Source organism: Kogia breviceps, chromosome X, assembly GCF_026419965.1.
Source record: "Kogia breviceps isolate mKogBre1 chromosome X, mKogBre1 haplotype 1, whole genome shotgun sequence".
Lineage (NCBI taxonomy): Eukaryota > Metazoa > Chordata > Mammalia > Artiodactyla > Physeteridae > Kogia > Kogia breviceps.
In genome coordinates this window covers 93,292,222-93,306,639 of record NC_081330.1, presented here as the reverse complement: position 1 = coordinate 93,306,639, position 14,418 = coordinate 93,292,222, and the positions used below count along the sequence as shown (strand labels likewise).

The 14,418-nt window shown below is 43.0% G+C and overlaps 1 protein-coding gene and 1 non-coding gene across 3 annotated transcripts in view; both read right to left on the bottom strand.

Moving 5' to 3' along the window:
- The window catches only part of SYN1 (synapsin I), a 44,248-nt gene that overhangs the window by 28,090 nt on the left and 1,740 nt on the right, over positions 1-14,418 (bottom strand). For both annotated transcript variants that reach the window (XM_059051243.2, XM_059051242.2), the window contains exons 2-5: positions 4,512-4,569; positions 4,317-4,408; positions 2,507-2,663; positions 2,245-2,334 (exon numbers count right to left, since the gene is read on the bottom strand). In XM_059051243.2, the coding sequence (XP_058907226.1) occupies positions 2,245-2,334; positions 2,507-2,663; positions 4,317-4,408; positions 4,512-4,569 (397 nt within the window). The remainder of the gene's footprint in view (positions 1-2,244; positions 2,335-2,506; positions 2,664-4,316; positions 4,409-4,511; positions 4,570-14,418) is intronic.
- LOC131749110 (U6 spliceosomal RNA) lies at positions 1,849-1,955 on the bottom strand. Its single transcript, XR_009333218.1, has one exon. It is a non-coding gene; the product is annotated as a U6 spliceosomal RNA (small nuclear RNA).

Here is a 14,418-nt window from a genome sequence, read left to right as displayed (position 1 = left end):
GTCCATTTCATTCTATGAGGCTACTGTTACCCTGATACCAAAACCAGACAAAGACATCATAAGAAAACTACAGATCAATATCCCTTATGATTATTGATACCATAATTTTCAACAAAATACTAAGTGAATCCCATAGCATATAAAAAGGATTATATGTCAGACCAAGTGGAATCTGGCCCAAGAATGCAAGTGTGGCTCGATTTGCATGAAAATCAATTGATACACCATACGGTGTATGGTAATACACCATATTCATAGAATAAAGGACAAAAAGCCGTATCATATCAATAAACATAGAAGAAGCATTTGACGGAGTCCAGCATCCTTCCATGATAAAAACACTTCAAAAAATAAAGAATAGAAGGGAACTTCATCAACACTGAGGTAGCAGTTAATAAATGTCACATGTACTGTTGTAACCACTTTATGTTCATTAAATAATTTAATTCTCACATTAACTCTGTAAGGCAGGAACTATTATTACCCATATTTTACAGATGGGAAAACTGAGGCACAGAGCACTTAACTAACATTTCTTATGTTCGGAAGCTAATAAGTTGTGGAGCTAGGATTACAACACAGAAATTCTGACTACAGGGTCCATGTTCTTAACCATAGTCAGTTATACTGTCTCTCAGTGAATGTAAAATAATGATAATGATAAACAAACTTGGTTTCCTAAGAACTAATGATTTGATCTTCATCTGTTAGTAAACTTAATTCATAGCACTGTTGACTTATATCAGTGACCATAATTTGTAATACTTGTAAGAATTTTTAATATTAGTACCAATGTTTATTTAAGTTGGTAAAGCTGGGTCAATATTGATATTTAATTGTAATTTAATTCATAAAACTGGTGATGACTATTTATATACATAAACATAACTTGTAACATTGTAAAAAACTTGTCAAATTAGTTATAAAACTTGATGGCATTGGTAATGGTGATTCAATTTCTTTTTTTTCCAATTTCTATTTGTAACTAAAACCTGATTCACAACTGTGGTGCTCATAACTTATACTAGTAAACATAACTTTAATATTAGTAATTATTTATGATATCAATTGGATATTAACCATATTAATAATGATTTCTGTTAGTAACTGTAGGATAGCTCAAAACATAGGTACTCATAATTTATATTAGTAATCTTAACTTGTAACATTGGCAGTAATTTGTAACAGTACTTTACAATGTTTGTACTAACAGTTTAATTTCTTTCAGTAATTATAACTTAATTCACAACATAGGTACTAATCAGTTATATTGATGATCTTAATTTGTAACACTGTAATAAATTGTAATCTTAGTTGCAATATTTGATGATATTAGCAATAATACAATTTTTATAAGTATAATATAATTCAAAACAGGGACTTATAATTTATATTAGAGCATAGTTTATAATATTGATAATAATTTGTAATAATAGTTATAATCTTCAATACTAGTAATAATTACTCAACTTCTATTAGGAACTATAATTTAATTCATAACATTGGTACTCACAATTTTTTATCAATAACAGTAATTTGTAATACTGGTTATAATTTATAATATTAGTGATTATATTTGTGGTAAAAGTAGCCAACAATCCAATTTTCTATTTGTATACAATCTAATTTTTAACATTGCTACTGATAATTTTTATTGGCAATCCTAATTTGAAACACTATTAACATTTCTATCAGGAGGAATATTTGGTAATGTTAGCAACAATGACTTGATTTGTATATGTAACATAATCTGATGTGCATCTTTTTTTTTAAGTCTTTATTGAATTTGTTACAATATTGCTTCTGTTTTATGTTTTGGTATTTTGGCCGTGAGGCATGTGGGATCTTAGAATTATGGAACGCTTCATGAATTTGCGTGTCATCCTTGCACAGGGGCCATGCTAATCTTCTCTGTACAGTTCCAATTTTAGTATATGTGCTGCCGAAGCGAGCACCATAATCTGAATCATTACATTAATTCTGTTAATTTACATTAGAAATCAGTTTTTTAATACTGGTGAGAATAGATACTATAACAGGATCAATGATTTAATCACACTTGTAACTACATAAGTAAATTCCTGGTAGTAATAAACCCTATCACGAAGCAACATCGCCCTCCATGTGCATGTGCCGGCTGCACTCTCTGATAGCATACCACTGGTAATACATCCATTATTGGCAATACTATTGCAATAGGCATGATGCTTTTCCCTCCCACTCACTCCCTTTCCCCAGACTCACCATCTCTTTGTGATTGGGGTAGAAGGTCTGATTGATTAGAGGGAATTCCTCTGTCCCCAGTTTCTTGTGCAGTCGAACCATCTGAGCGAACTATGAGAGGCAGGAGAGACGGGTCAGCAAGTCCCTTTACCTGGAGGGAGTCTCCAAGCTGGGACTCCAAGCTTCCAAACTTCCTCCGTTCCCCCAGATCACAGTGGTTTCAAGCTCCCGCATGCATGTATGAGCTGTTCCAGCTGCCAGTAGCACCCTTCCTGTCACTTACCACCCAGGGCTTGTCACAGAAGTTGTAGACAGAATGCAAAGAGTTAACGCTGGGGATTCCGGCATACTGCAGCCCAATGACCAAACTGCGGTAGTCTCCATTCCGTGCCATGCTGAAGGCATGCTGGCGGATCAGCACGAAGTCTGGTTTCAGAGACCTGGGGTGGCAAGGGTAGAGTGTAGATGGTCCTCCCAGAAGCTCCCCACCACCTTTAGAATAAAGGTCAAGTCTTGAAATCTCCACAGCTCCTAGAAACTACACAGTGGTTTCTCATCTCAGCCACATACACAAGCTGTTCCCTCCACCACATGTGCCCTTCCTACCCTCTCCTCATCTGGTGGCCCTCTTAAGCCTTTCCTGCCTGCTCCTCTCCTCACCAAGGTGAGCTTGCAACTTGCCCGCTCAGCTCTCACAGCTCCTGGTCACAATCTCTCAGACTACTTCTGTCCACAAAGGATGCTGCCCAGAATAAATTCCAGCCTCAGGGCCTCTACATGGGCTATTCCCTCTGCCTGAAACGCTTCCTCCCTAGATTTCTACATGCACCACTCCTCCACCTCTTTCAGGTCTTTCCTCAAATGTCTCTCACACTACTGGTCTACCCCCAACCAAACTGCAGACCCTTCCCCAATCCCTTCACCAATCCCTACATCCCTTTGCTGATATTTTTTTTCTTATCACTTTGACATTTTCTTCTTTATTTGTTTATTGTATGTATCCCACAGTAGAATGTAAGCTTCATGAGAGCAGAGGGGTTTTTTTTTGTCTTTTTGGGGGTCTGTTTTGTTCACTGCCAGGACCTCAGCATGTACAACAGCTCCTGGCACACAACAGATATTCAATAAATATTTGTTGAATGTAAAATGCTGAGAGCAGCAGCTGGCATGCAGTAGATGCTCAAGAAATGTTTGTTGAATTAATATTTGGTTGGCCAAAAAGTTCATTTGTATTTTTCTGTAAGATGTTATGGAAGAACACGAATGAACTTTTTGGCCAACCCAATAACTGAAAAGTTTGGCTTGTGGTCTTCTGGGATCCTTGGCTCTTCTCCAGAGGAGAAGCTATCTCCTTACATTCTGTGCCTAAGTTCTTTTTCTAAAATTTGGAATATAATTGGCACGTTATATGTCAATTATTGTATAAGTTTAAGGTGTATAACATGTTGATTGGATACATTTATATATTATAATATGATTGCCCTTGTAGCATTAGTTAGTACCTCTACCATGTCACATAATTATTTCTTTTTTCATGGTGGGAATAATTAAGATCTGGTCTTTTAGCAGGTTTGCTGATTATGATACAATATTGTTGTCTGTATCCACCATACTGTGGATGAGATCTCTATGATTTATTTATCTACCAGTTGCAAGTTTGTACTCTTAAACAACATCTCTCCTATTCTTCCATCCCACCCCCCAGCCGCTGGCAATCACCTTTCTACTCTCTGTCTCTATTAGTTTGGCTCTTTCAGATTCCACATATAAGTGATAGCATACAGTATTGCTCTTTCTCTGTCTGATTTATCTCACTTAGCATAATGTCCTCAAGATCCATCCATGTTGTCACAAATGGCAGGATTTCCTTCTTTCTCATGGCTGAATAACATCCCATTGTGTGTGTGTGTGTATGTGTGTGTGTGTATCACTTCTTTATCCATTCATCTGTTGATGGATACTTAGGTTGGCTATTGTAATGTGCCTAATTTCTTGCTCACAGAAGGATGGAAGGGGAGGTGGTGACTCTCCCTCAGCTCTGAGGGAGCCCTTATGCCTCCCCCATAACACCAAGGTAACCTTTTTACACTCACCGCACAACCTTCACCCCATTCCGAAGAACTTCCATGTCCACAGAGAATCCACCATTGGCATGAGCCACGAGGTTGAGATCAGAGAATTCAGCCTGGGAAGGAAAAAAAATCAGGGATTCACTCACATCACACAAAAAAGACCCCTCAGTTTGCAGTCTGGACAGTTGACCCCCATGTCCACCTGCCCCAACTAACCTGTTCTACTTTAATGTCAATTTCTCCATGGATCTTTTTCCCTTTGAAGTATTTCGCCCTGAAGAGGAAAAGCAGAGCACATCTGTCAATGCTCCAATCTCAGGAAGACAAAACTCAGGCTGGTCCTTTGACGCCTTTGCCCCTCCAGTGCCACTAGAGAAACTATAATGTGATTTATAATTGTTGAAATACTTTGAAAAACCTAACAGTTCTTTGTGAACAATGAAGTCTGTTGTAATCCTTGTGGAGGTATGTAAAAGTCAAAGGACATTGCAAACTATAAGACAAGTTCTTAAAACACAGAGAGCAGGCATTTCCCAAAGTATGGTCTGCTTGTCACACTGCTATCTGAAAAGCTTTGCAAAACAAGGAGTGCTTTGTAAAGCGTAACATACTTTGAAATTGCATGGAGGTTTGTAAATGGCAAAGAACCTTAGGGGGTATATATATATGGAGTGTGCCCAGGTATGTGTCAGCACCTATGTCTGCTTATGTGGCCTGAAGCATCTCTCTGCTCTCTAGTCCTTTCCCAAGGAAGAACACATTCACCATGTGTGGTTGTGCACTGAGAGGGACACAGCAGCCATGAGTGGGCAGCTGCATTAGAAAAGGAGGAGCAGATTGAGGGGTGCAGGCTGGTGGGGGTTCTCTACAGAAGCCAGAGTCAGCCATGATAAGGGTGAGGAGGAATGCAGCTGTGGAGGAGGGGAAGGCACAGGAGCAGAGAGGCATAGGAACAGCAGTAGACACATCATGAACTGCTAAGTCACTGTCCCTGGGCCCATTCCCATATGGGCTTCTCCCCCAGGCCCAGGATTCCTTCCTGACAGGCTTCTCCACAGACAGAAGCTCATCCCCAATCAGGTTTCCCATAGAAGAAGGCTGAGGGAGGAGCCACTCCTGAGATTGCCTACATGCACACAATCAGGGTCTCTGATATACACAGCACAACCGGCCCTAGTGATTTCACTGACATACCCCTAAGACCCCAAGCACAGCTATTTTCTCCTCTCTCTCCCTCTTCCTTCCTACCCCCTACTCCATCACTGACACTGTCCCCTCACAGATGTTGGAAGAGAATCTCTTAGACCTGTGCATTTTTCATTTAGAAAATGATGATGATCATATGATATCGCTTATATGTAGAGTCTAAAAAAAATGGTACAAATGAACTTATTTACAAAACAGAAATAGACTCACAGATGTAGAAAACAAACTTATGGTTACCGGGGGGAAAGGGGGGAGGGATAAATTGGGAATTTGGGATTGACATATACACGCTACTATATATAAAATAGATAACTAGTAAGGACTTACTGTATAGCACAAGGAACTCTACTCAGTACTTTGTAATGACCTATATGGGAAAATAATCTAAAAAAGAGTGGATATATGTATTCAATGTACCTAATTCACTTTGCTGTACAGCAGAAAGTAACACAACCTTGTAAATCAACTGTACTCCAATGAAAAATTTAAAAAATAAAAATAAAAAAATAGATGAATGGAAAAATAAATAAATAAATAAATAAAAATGATGAGTATAGACTATATCACTTTTTTTTAAAACTTTTTTGACCATAAATGTAGTGGATACTGTGGTGTTCTGCTCAGATCTCCTCTTCAGGGCCAATGCACCCTGAATATCAGCTGTTGAAAGATCACAGCTGTGTCCCCTTGGGAATTGTCTTCTGTCACAGGGAACTTCCTTGGCCAAGGTTATACTTACTTACCGGCAGCCCATGGCTGATATCTGGTCCGTGAGTGAGTGCAAAGGCCAGCCTCTTTGCCTCAATATAGGCTGACTCTGAAGGACCGTCCTAGCTCTAGAGCTCCCCCTTCGGATCAGCTGTGGCCTTGGATGCAACCACATTGCGGACCCACTTCTCCCTCTGCTCAACCTTGCCCTCCTTACAGGTGCTGAGTCCAAAGGCGCTCTCCAGTAAGCCTGTGCATGCAATTCTCTGCCTCAAAATCTGTTTTCAGAGACCCCGACCTAAAACAGTGGGCCACAGAAGTCAAACTACAAAGAAGACTCTACTGCCTTTTTCTGGAGCTGGGCCACCCAGCAGCCAGCAGGCAATAAGGAAGCATCATTTGTGGAGGTGGAGTACAATAGTCCCTGACGTGCTGTAGCAAGACAAAGCGCCCTGTGACATGTCTGCGCTGTGGTGCAAGCAGGATGCCACTTGAACCATATGATCTGGCAAACCCTATGCTACTGGAAATGTCTGTAGTGAGAAAAGATGCAGTTGATTCTCCTGAGTGGGAGAATTATAGTGCAGGCCTATGGGGTTTTGAAGCAGCAGTAACTTTAACTGATGGTGGACTGTAATGAGATACTAGTGGAAGGGAATGCACTAGCTGGTGAAATATTCCTGGTACTAGAGAGGTGTGAGGGAAATGGTAACCAGACTTGGGTGACTATTCGCTAAACACCATTGATTAGCTGAAGAAAGATATGACATGCTCAGGGTGAATAATCACCAATTCAAAGCAGAATGTAAAAGGCAGAAGACCTCCTTGGCTGTATTTAAGGAAACCCCAATCTTCTGCAACCAGAGGGCAGACAGAGGAGAAGATCAGGCTTAGGACTTAACTGTAAGTGTAGTAGAACTTCAGAGAAGGTAGAATTCTCAGGCCCAGTACATCTCCTCTGCCATGCTCAGGGCCCTAAAAGGACAGGAGTGGAGCCCTGAGATTGTGATGGGGATATCTGGGAAGATGCATGTAACACCTTGAACTTACAGATTCACCTGAACCCACTGGGTCTGCTGGAGTAGCCCATTCCTTGTTAGAATACAGAACCTTTCCTCTGCTTGAAAATAATGCAGAGGCCTCGAACGAAGCATGTGTCTTATAAAACAATTCTTACCCCTCTCAGAATCAACTTCCCTTCCCCTCTCGGCAACCAGATCAATAACCAGGGTCAAATCCTAGCACAACCTGACTGGAGAGGTTCTAAGCTTGCAAAGGAAGGAAAGGAATGATACACAGAAGCTGAAGAATCTGGCTAACATGTATCAGCAGGAGCTGGGAAAGCATGCCTGAGACTGGATGCTGAGGACAGTGGACCAAGGGAGTGAAGCATGAACTTGGAGCACTCTCCCAGGACACATAACTTAAAACCATGGCAAGGACTCTAGGAAATGTTGCTGATACAATTTTGGATGACTTGTGGAAGCTTGGGAAAAAAAAGTGGCCCACACCAAGTGAAATAGAAATACCAGACTTCCATGGCAGATTGTGGAGGAAAGGATCAAAGGGCTCAGAGAAACAGATGTTAGAGTAGATACACTACTTAAGTCTGGAAAACCAACCAGCTGACTATATTCTATGGGAGGGCCCAGAGGATATACCCAACTTACAAACTGAGGAATATGTTGGTGAGAGTGGCACCAGCCATGTTGAGAAGCACAGTGGACATAAGGTCATAAATGAAGTCCTGGCCCAGGTCCTGCTCACGGTGGGTACACTGGGTCCACAGGTCCACCTAGTGGTCACTTCCCCAGCTCACAAATACATAATTGGAATGGACATATCTGTAGTTTTCAGAACCCCTACATGAGTTCCTTGGCCTGCCGGTGCAGAGCTAGGTAGTGGGGAATTTCAAATGGATACCTTGGAAATTATAGCCCCCTCCCCTGATCAAAACTGTAAATCAAAGACAATATTGTATCTATCCTAGGGGTGATGGTGGAAATTAGTGCTCCTCTGAAAGAGCTAAAGGACGCAGGGGTGTTAGTCCCATCATATCTCCACTGAATTAACCAGTTTGGGCCCTGAGGAGGCTGGATGGATCCTAAAGAATGTAGACTACTGCAAGCTCAACCAAGTAGTAGCCTTGATTGAAGCTGCTGTACTGGTCATGCTGTCATTGCTGGAGCAAATGAAAGGATCTCAGGTACAGCAGGTGGGCACTGATTTAGTGAATGACTGCTTTTCTATTCTGATCAGAAGAGAGGATCAGAGACATTTCACACTCATATGGGACTGACCACAATATATATTGATGGTCTTGCCATAGGGCTATGTTATCTTTCCCACCCTATGTCATCCTATAGTCCAAGAGGACATGGACCATCTGTACATCCCAGAAAATATCACACTGGACTACTATATCGATTACATCATATTGATTGGCCAAGATGAGCAAGAGATGGTTAGCACATTGCCTTGATAAGACACATGCACTCCAGAGGGTGGGAGATAAACCCTGAAAAGACTGAGTCCCGCCACATTAGTGTGATTTTTAGGGATTCGGTGGGCCAAGGTATGCCAGGACAGCCCCTCCAAATAATCACGCAAAGCACTGCATCTTGCACCTTCCACCATGAGGAAGGCCTCTTCAGGTTCAGAGGAGAGGTCTCTTTAGGTTCTGGAGGCAGCGTATTCCACACCTGGAAATACTGTTCCAATCCATATTTCGGGTGACACGTACGGCTTCCAGCCCTGAGCATGTCCAAGCTGTGGTGTGAGCAGTCCTGCCACTCAGGGCATATGATCTGGCAGATCCTATGATACTGGATAGTGGGGAAAATGCAGTGTGGAGCTTATGGGATGCCTGAGTGGGAGGCCCCTGGGGTTCTGGAGCAAAGCCATGCCATCTGCAGCAGAGAATTACACAGCTTTTGAGAAATAAATCCTGGTACAGTACTGGGCCCTGAGAGAGACAGAATGCTTGACCGTGGGGTACCAAGGAACCACGTATCCTGGTGCCTATTATGAGCTGGGTCCTGCCAGGCCCACCACGTAATGAAGTTAGATGGGCCCAGGAGCCAGGGTCGACCCCAGGCGGGACCATGCAAGCTGCCTGAGCAAGTAACCCGGATGCCCGTGTCACCCACACTGTTGTGTTAGTGCCTCCCTCAGCTCACTAACGGAACACCTTACAACCAGCAGATGAAGGAAGAAAAAGCCTAAGCTTGGTTCACAAATGGGTTGGCTTGGTACGTGGGTGGAAGCCAAAAATGGACAGTGACGATGCTATAGCCCCACTCGGAGTGGTCTTGAAAAACAGTGGCAAAGCTCCCAATGGGCAGAGCTTTGGGCTGTGCACCTGGTCATCTATTTTGTGGGGAAAGAGAAGTGACCCAAGATTCGAATACATATTCACTGATGGGTAGTGGTAAATGGCTTGGCTGATTAGACAGAGGCCTTGAATGAACAATATTGGAATATCAGGAAGAGGAGGTCTGGGACACCGAAATGTGGGTGGACATACGGGAGGGGAGATGAAACAGAGTGAGGAGTGAAGATCTTTGTATTGTGTGTTAACACCCACCAGATAGCATCCACCCTGGAAGTGGCACTAAGCAACCAGGTAGACAGAATGACTCAGCCAAATGATGTCAGCCAGCTTCTAGAATCAGTCAGTGCTGGCAGATGGGCACACGTATGAAGTGGCAAGGGTAACAGAGATAGAGGCAGCATGTGAGGCGTACGGCATTATTGCTGAATGTCCAACCTGCCAGCACCAGAGACCAATATTGAGTCCCTGACACAGCACCATCCCTCAAGAAGACCAACCGGACACTCCATGGCGAACTGACTACACTGGGCTCCTTCCACTCTGGAAAGAGTAATGACTGATTTTGACTGGAATATTCTATATATGGGTTTGCCTTTCCCGACTACAGGACCTTAGCCAGCATCCCTGTCCAAGGGCTTACATAATATTTGATCCACCAGTATGGGATCCCGCATAACATTGCATCAAACTGAAGGGCACACTTTACAGCAAAGGAGGTGCAAAAGTAAGCCCACGACCATGGAATCAACGGATGACATTATATACCCAGAAGCTGCTGGCCTGATAGAGTGATAGAACAACATGGTGTAGCCACAGCTAAGACCTAAGCTTGGAGGTGATACCATGCAGGAATGGGATACCATCCTCCAAAACACAGTGTACATGCTAAATCTGTTGTTTGTGCTGTGCTCTTTAGAGGTAGAGTACACTGGTCTGGGGACTCGGAGGTGAAAGTAGGAGTGGCTCAGCTTACCATCAATCCCAGTGATCCACTTTTGGAATGTGTGCTTCCTGTTCCCTCAGGGTTCTGCAAGGTTAGAGGTCCTGGTTTTCCAAGGGGGAGCACTGCTACCAGGGGACACAGCAAGAATCCCATTACCTTCTAAGCTTTGACTGCTACCTGGACACTTCAGGTTTCTCATGCCAACGGAATGGAAGATGAGTCACTGTCTTGGCAGGGGCACGTGACCCTAATCATCAGGAGATAGGGCTGCTGTTACACAGTGGGGGCAGGGAGGAATATGTTTGGCCCCCAGGCGATCTGCTTGGGCATCTGTCGGTACTCCTTGCTTAACATTGATGGCAAATGGACGAGTACAGCAGCCACAACCTCACGAGCTCAGGGATCCCTCAAGGATGAGGGAATGGATCACTCACCAGAGAAGCCACTGAGACCAAGGGGGGTGCTAGCCGAGGGTGAGGGGAATCTAGAAGGTGAGGTAGAGGAAGGAAACAATGCATCATTTACTTATGTCACATTTATCAACTATGGCAGTGGAGGCTGTAGTTTGTCCAACTAACTGTGCTCTTTCAAGTGTCCCCCAGAAAACCAGATCAATTAGAATCCTGGAAACGCTGTTCCCAGATGGGTGAACTTACTTCTAAAAAGCAAGTGAATATGAGCAGTCCAGAGGGTAGGCTGTGCACTCCACCCAGATCTTCACACTCCTCCTTCTTGTCACATCTGTCCCCCAGCTTCTGGGAATACCTGCTGCTGAAGGCTCACAGTGCTGTCCGTCCCTGGGAACTGCCCTCTGCAGCAGGGACTCACCTTCTGCAAGATTATGCCTCCTCCCAGAGGGCAGCCTGCAGCCAATGACTGACTGATGCAGGACTACAAAAGCCTGGCCACCCCATCTCAACTGGGACAACTCTGAAGGGTCATCCCAGCTCCAGAGCTCCCCAGATGATCAGCTGAGACAACTGTTGTGAAGCATCACAGCTCAGCCTTTCCTTCTGCCAAATCCTACTTCCCCCACTCCTCCCCTGCAACAGGTGTTATTCCCAAGAGCTCTCTCCGATCAATCTGCACACAAATCTCAGAGTCTCAGGGTCTGCTTCCAGGAAAGTCTAAGAAAAGAAGCCACAAGAAGAAATATATAACCCACTATATACATATTTGCATAATAACCCATCCTATATATGTAATATATATTATATAAGACATATAATGTTGTACAGAAAATTTTATATAGGATGTCTTATATAACATATTGCATATTATATATTATGTGTTACAGTATCTAGAATGTGTATAAATATGCATATATTAGAATGAAAGTTTCAGTAAATAATTACCTTTAGTATTTGCAATGGAGTCTGATATTTCCTATTCTATTTTATTCCATTTCATGAAGAAAAACATACACATATATATGTATTATATACTATAAACTCATTATATAACAAATATATTAGAGGATATACATAATATATATGGTATACATTATTGATTACATTTCTTGTTGGAGTAACAGTTTCACTAAATAATAATTCCACTTACTATGTGCAATATACTCTGTTACCATTTTCATGTATCGATATTATTATTTATCATAGTTCTACTTTAATTTCATGAAGAAAATGAAATGCTGGTCACAAGCCAAGAGGTGACCCACAGCCGAAAAAACACTGGACTAAATTATCTGTAGAAAGAGGTGACGAGTCTCAGCTCTGAGTCTGCAAGTTTAAACCACACAGGACTCAAGACCCAGTAAGGAATGAGAGTGGTGAGGTTTGGTGGGAAAGGCATCAGACTGTACTGAGGTGTACAATCCATTACAGAGCTTGAACAACTCCTCCTTTATTCCAGGCTGAAATCCCTAAGCTTGCGTGGCTCTGAATGTCTGCAAGTTGGTGATGCAGGGGCCTCTGTTCCTCACACTGAACCTGGTGCACACAGGCTCTCTCCCTTTGCCCATCCCACCTATAGCAGACACTAAATAAATGGTTGCTAGGTTGGCCGGAAGAAAAGACTGGAGTGGCTGCTGGGATAAAGGAGGGCTTTCGGGATACAGAAGTGGAAGGGAAGAATTGTTCACAGAATTCAGCAGATGCTCAATAAATGCTCGCTAGACAAGTTAGAAGAAAAAAAGTGGAAAACACTGGAGTTGTGATTATGGAAAGGGGAAGGGTCTTGTCAGTAGTCAGTAGATAATTAATAAATGCTTGATGGAACGAAGGAAAAGGCAGCAAAGGACCTACCTGGAGGGTCGAAGTGAAGAAGGGAAGTCTAAAGGAGGGTGGTTACCAATATACAGCAGGGGCTTCGTTAAGGTTTGTTGACTTCAATAGAGCAAATTTAGCCAGGAAGATGGCATCTGTGTGAGTGGGTGTTAGTGAAGGAATTACAACACGTGTTCAATAAATGCTTTATGAATTGAGGGAGAAGAAAGTGGAGGAGTCTGCTGCAGGGATGGGAATGTCGTTGTTTGAACAGGACACAGTAAAAGAGTGATAAATGCTTTTTGGATTAATTGGGGGAAAAGGGCAGTTGGGAAGATGGCGACTATGTGGGGGAGGGAACCTAGCCAGAAATCAGTAGGTACACATCATGAGCATTCGATTGTGTCATGTGAAAGGCAGGATGGAGATTGTCCAAGGGGGAGTTAGGGCTACAGGAGGGGGAGAAGAGGCACTGAATATGGGGTTCTCAGTAGTATACAGTAAGTGTTCATTAAAAGATTGTTGGGGCTGAGTGGAGGAGAAAGTATGGAGAATACAGCTGGTGGTTGGGATTAGAAGGAAAGGGAACTGAGGAGGGTTCATCCTAGTATATAGTAGTGCTTAGTAAATGCCTCCCATACTCTTACACATGGAAAGTATGCAATAAATATCTGTAGAATGAATAAATAGAGAGAGCTCTGAATAGAGACAAAGGCTTCTGGGTAAGGGCTCCTGGGGAGAGGGGTGACTAACCAGTAAAGAGCTGGTAATCAATAAATTCAGGCTGAAAGAGACCCCTGGAGAGAGAGCTCTTGAGACAAGGGCAGGAACTTCCAAGCTTGGCAAGAGGAAGTTGCGAATGGCTCTTATATAGTAGGTGCTCAGTAAGTGTTTACTGGCTTAAATAGAAAAAAGGTCCTTTGGGGTATAGACTTAAGATTGGGAGAGGGAATCCTAGTGATACTGAAGGGAGTGGGAAAAGGGTAACCCTTCTAAATTTGGTTCTAGATTTATTGAAGGAAAGGACCCTGGGGAGAGGCTTTATGATTGGCACAGGTTACCCTAGGAGTAAAGAAGGGGAATCTACTTCCTATGCATGACAGGTACTGCATACGTGCTCACTGGACCCACTGGAAGAAAGGCACTTTGGGGAGGAGGTGTGACTATAGAACACACAGAAGGCACTCCATCAATGCTCACAGGAGCTATTAGAGGAAAAGGCCTTCGGGGGAAGGTGATTTAGAATCGAGCACCTGGCAGACAATGACTAAATGCTCACTGGATCCATTAAAAGAAAAGGTCTTTGGGGAAGGGGGGTTGGCTAGAGATGGGCATATCATCACTGGATCCATTGTAGGAAAAGTCTTTGGGGGAAGGGGAATGGGGATACAGTAACTTGATTTATGTAAGCTTGATTTTCCATTCTTGGGAGGAAAAGCTTTTATGGAGGAGGCACAGAATCAGGCACACAGTGGGTGCGCCACAAATGCTCCAGGAGTGATTTTTTAAAAAAGGTCTTTGGAAAGAAAGATTGAAACAGTGCACACAGTAAGTGCAGATATATGATCACTATTAATTGGAGGCAAAGGCCTTTATGGAGAAGGTCATGCAGATGGTGCTCAATATATACAGACTGAAGCCACTGGAGAGAAAGGCATTGGGAAAAGGGTCTGGGGTGAGGTAAACAGCAGGCACTCAATACATGCTTGC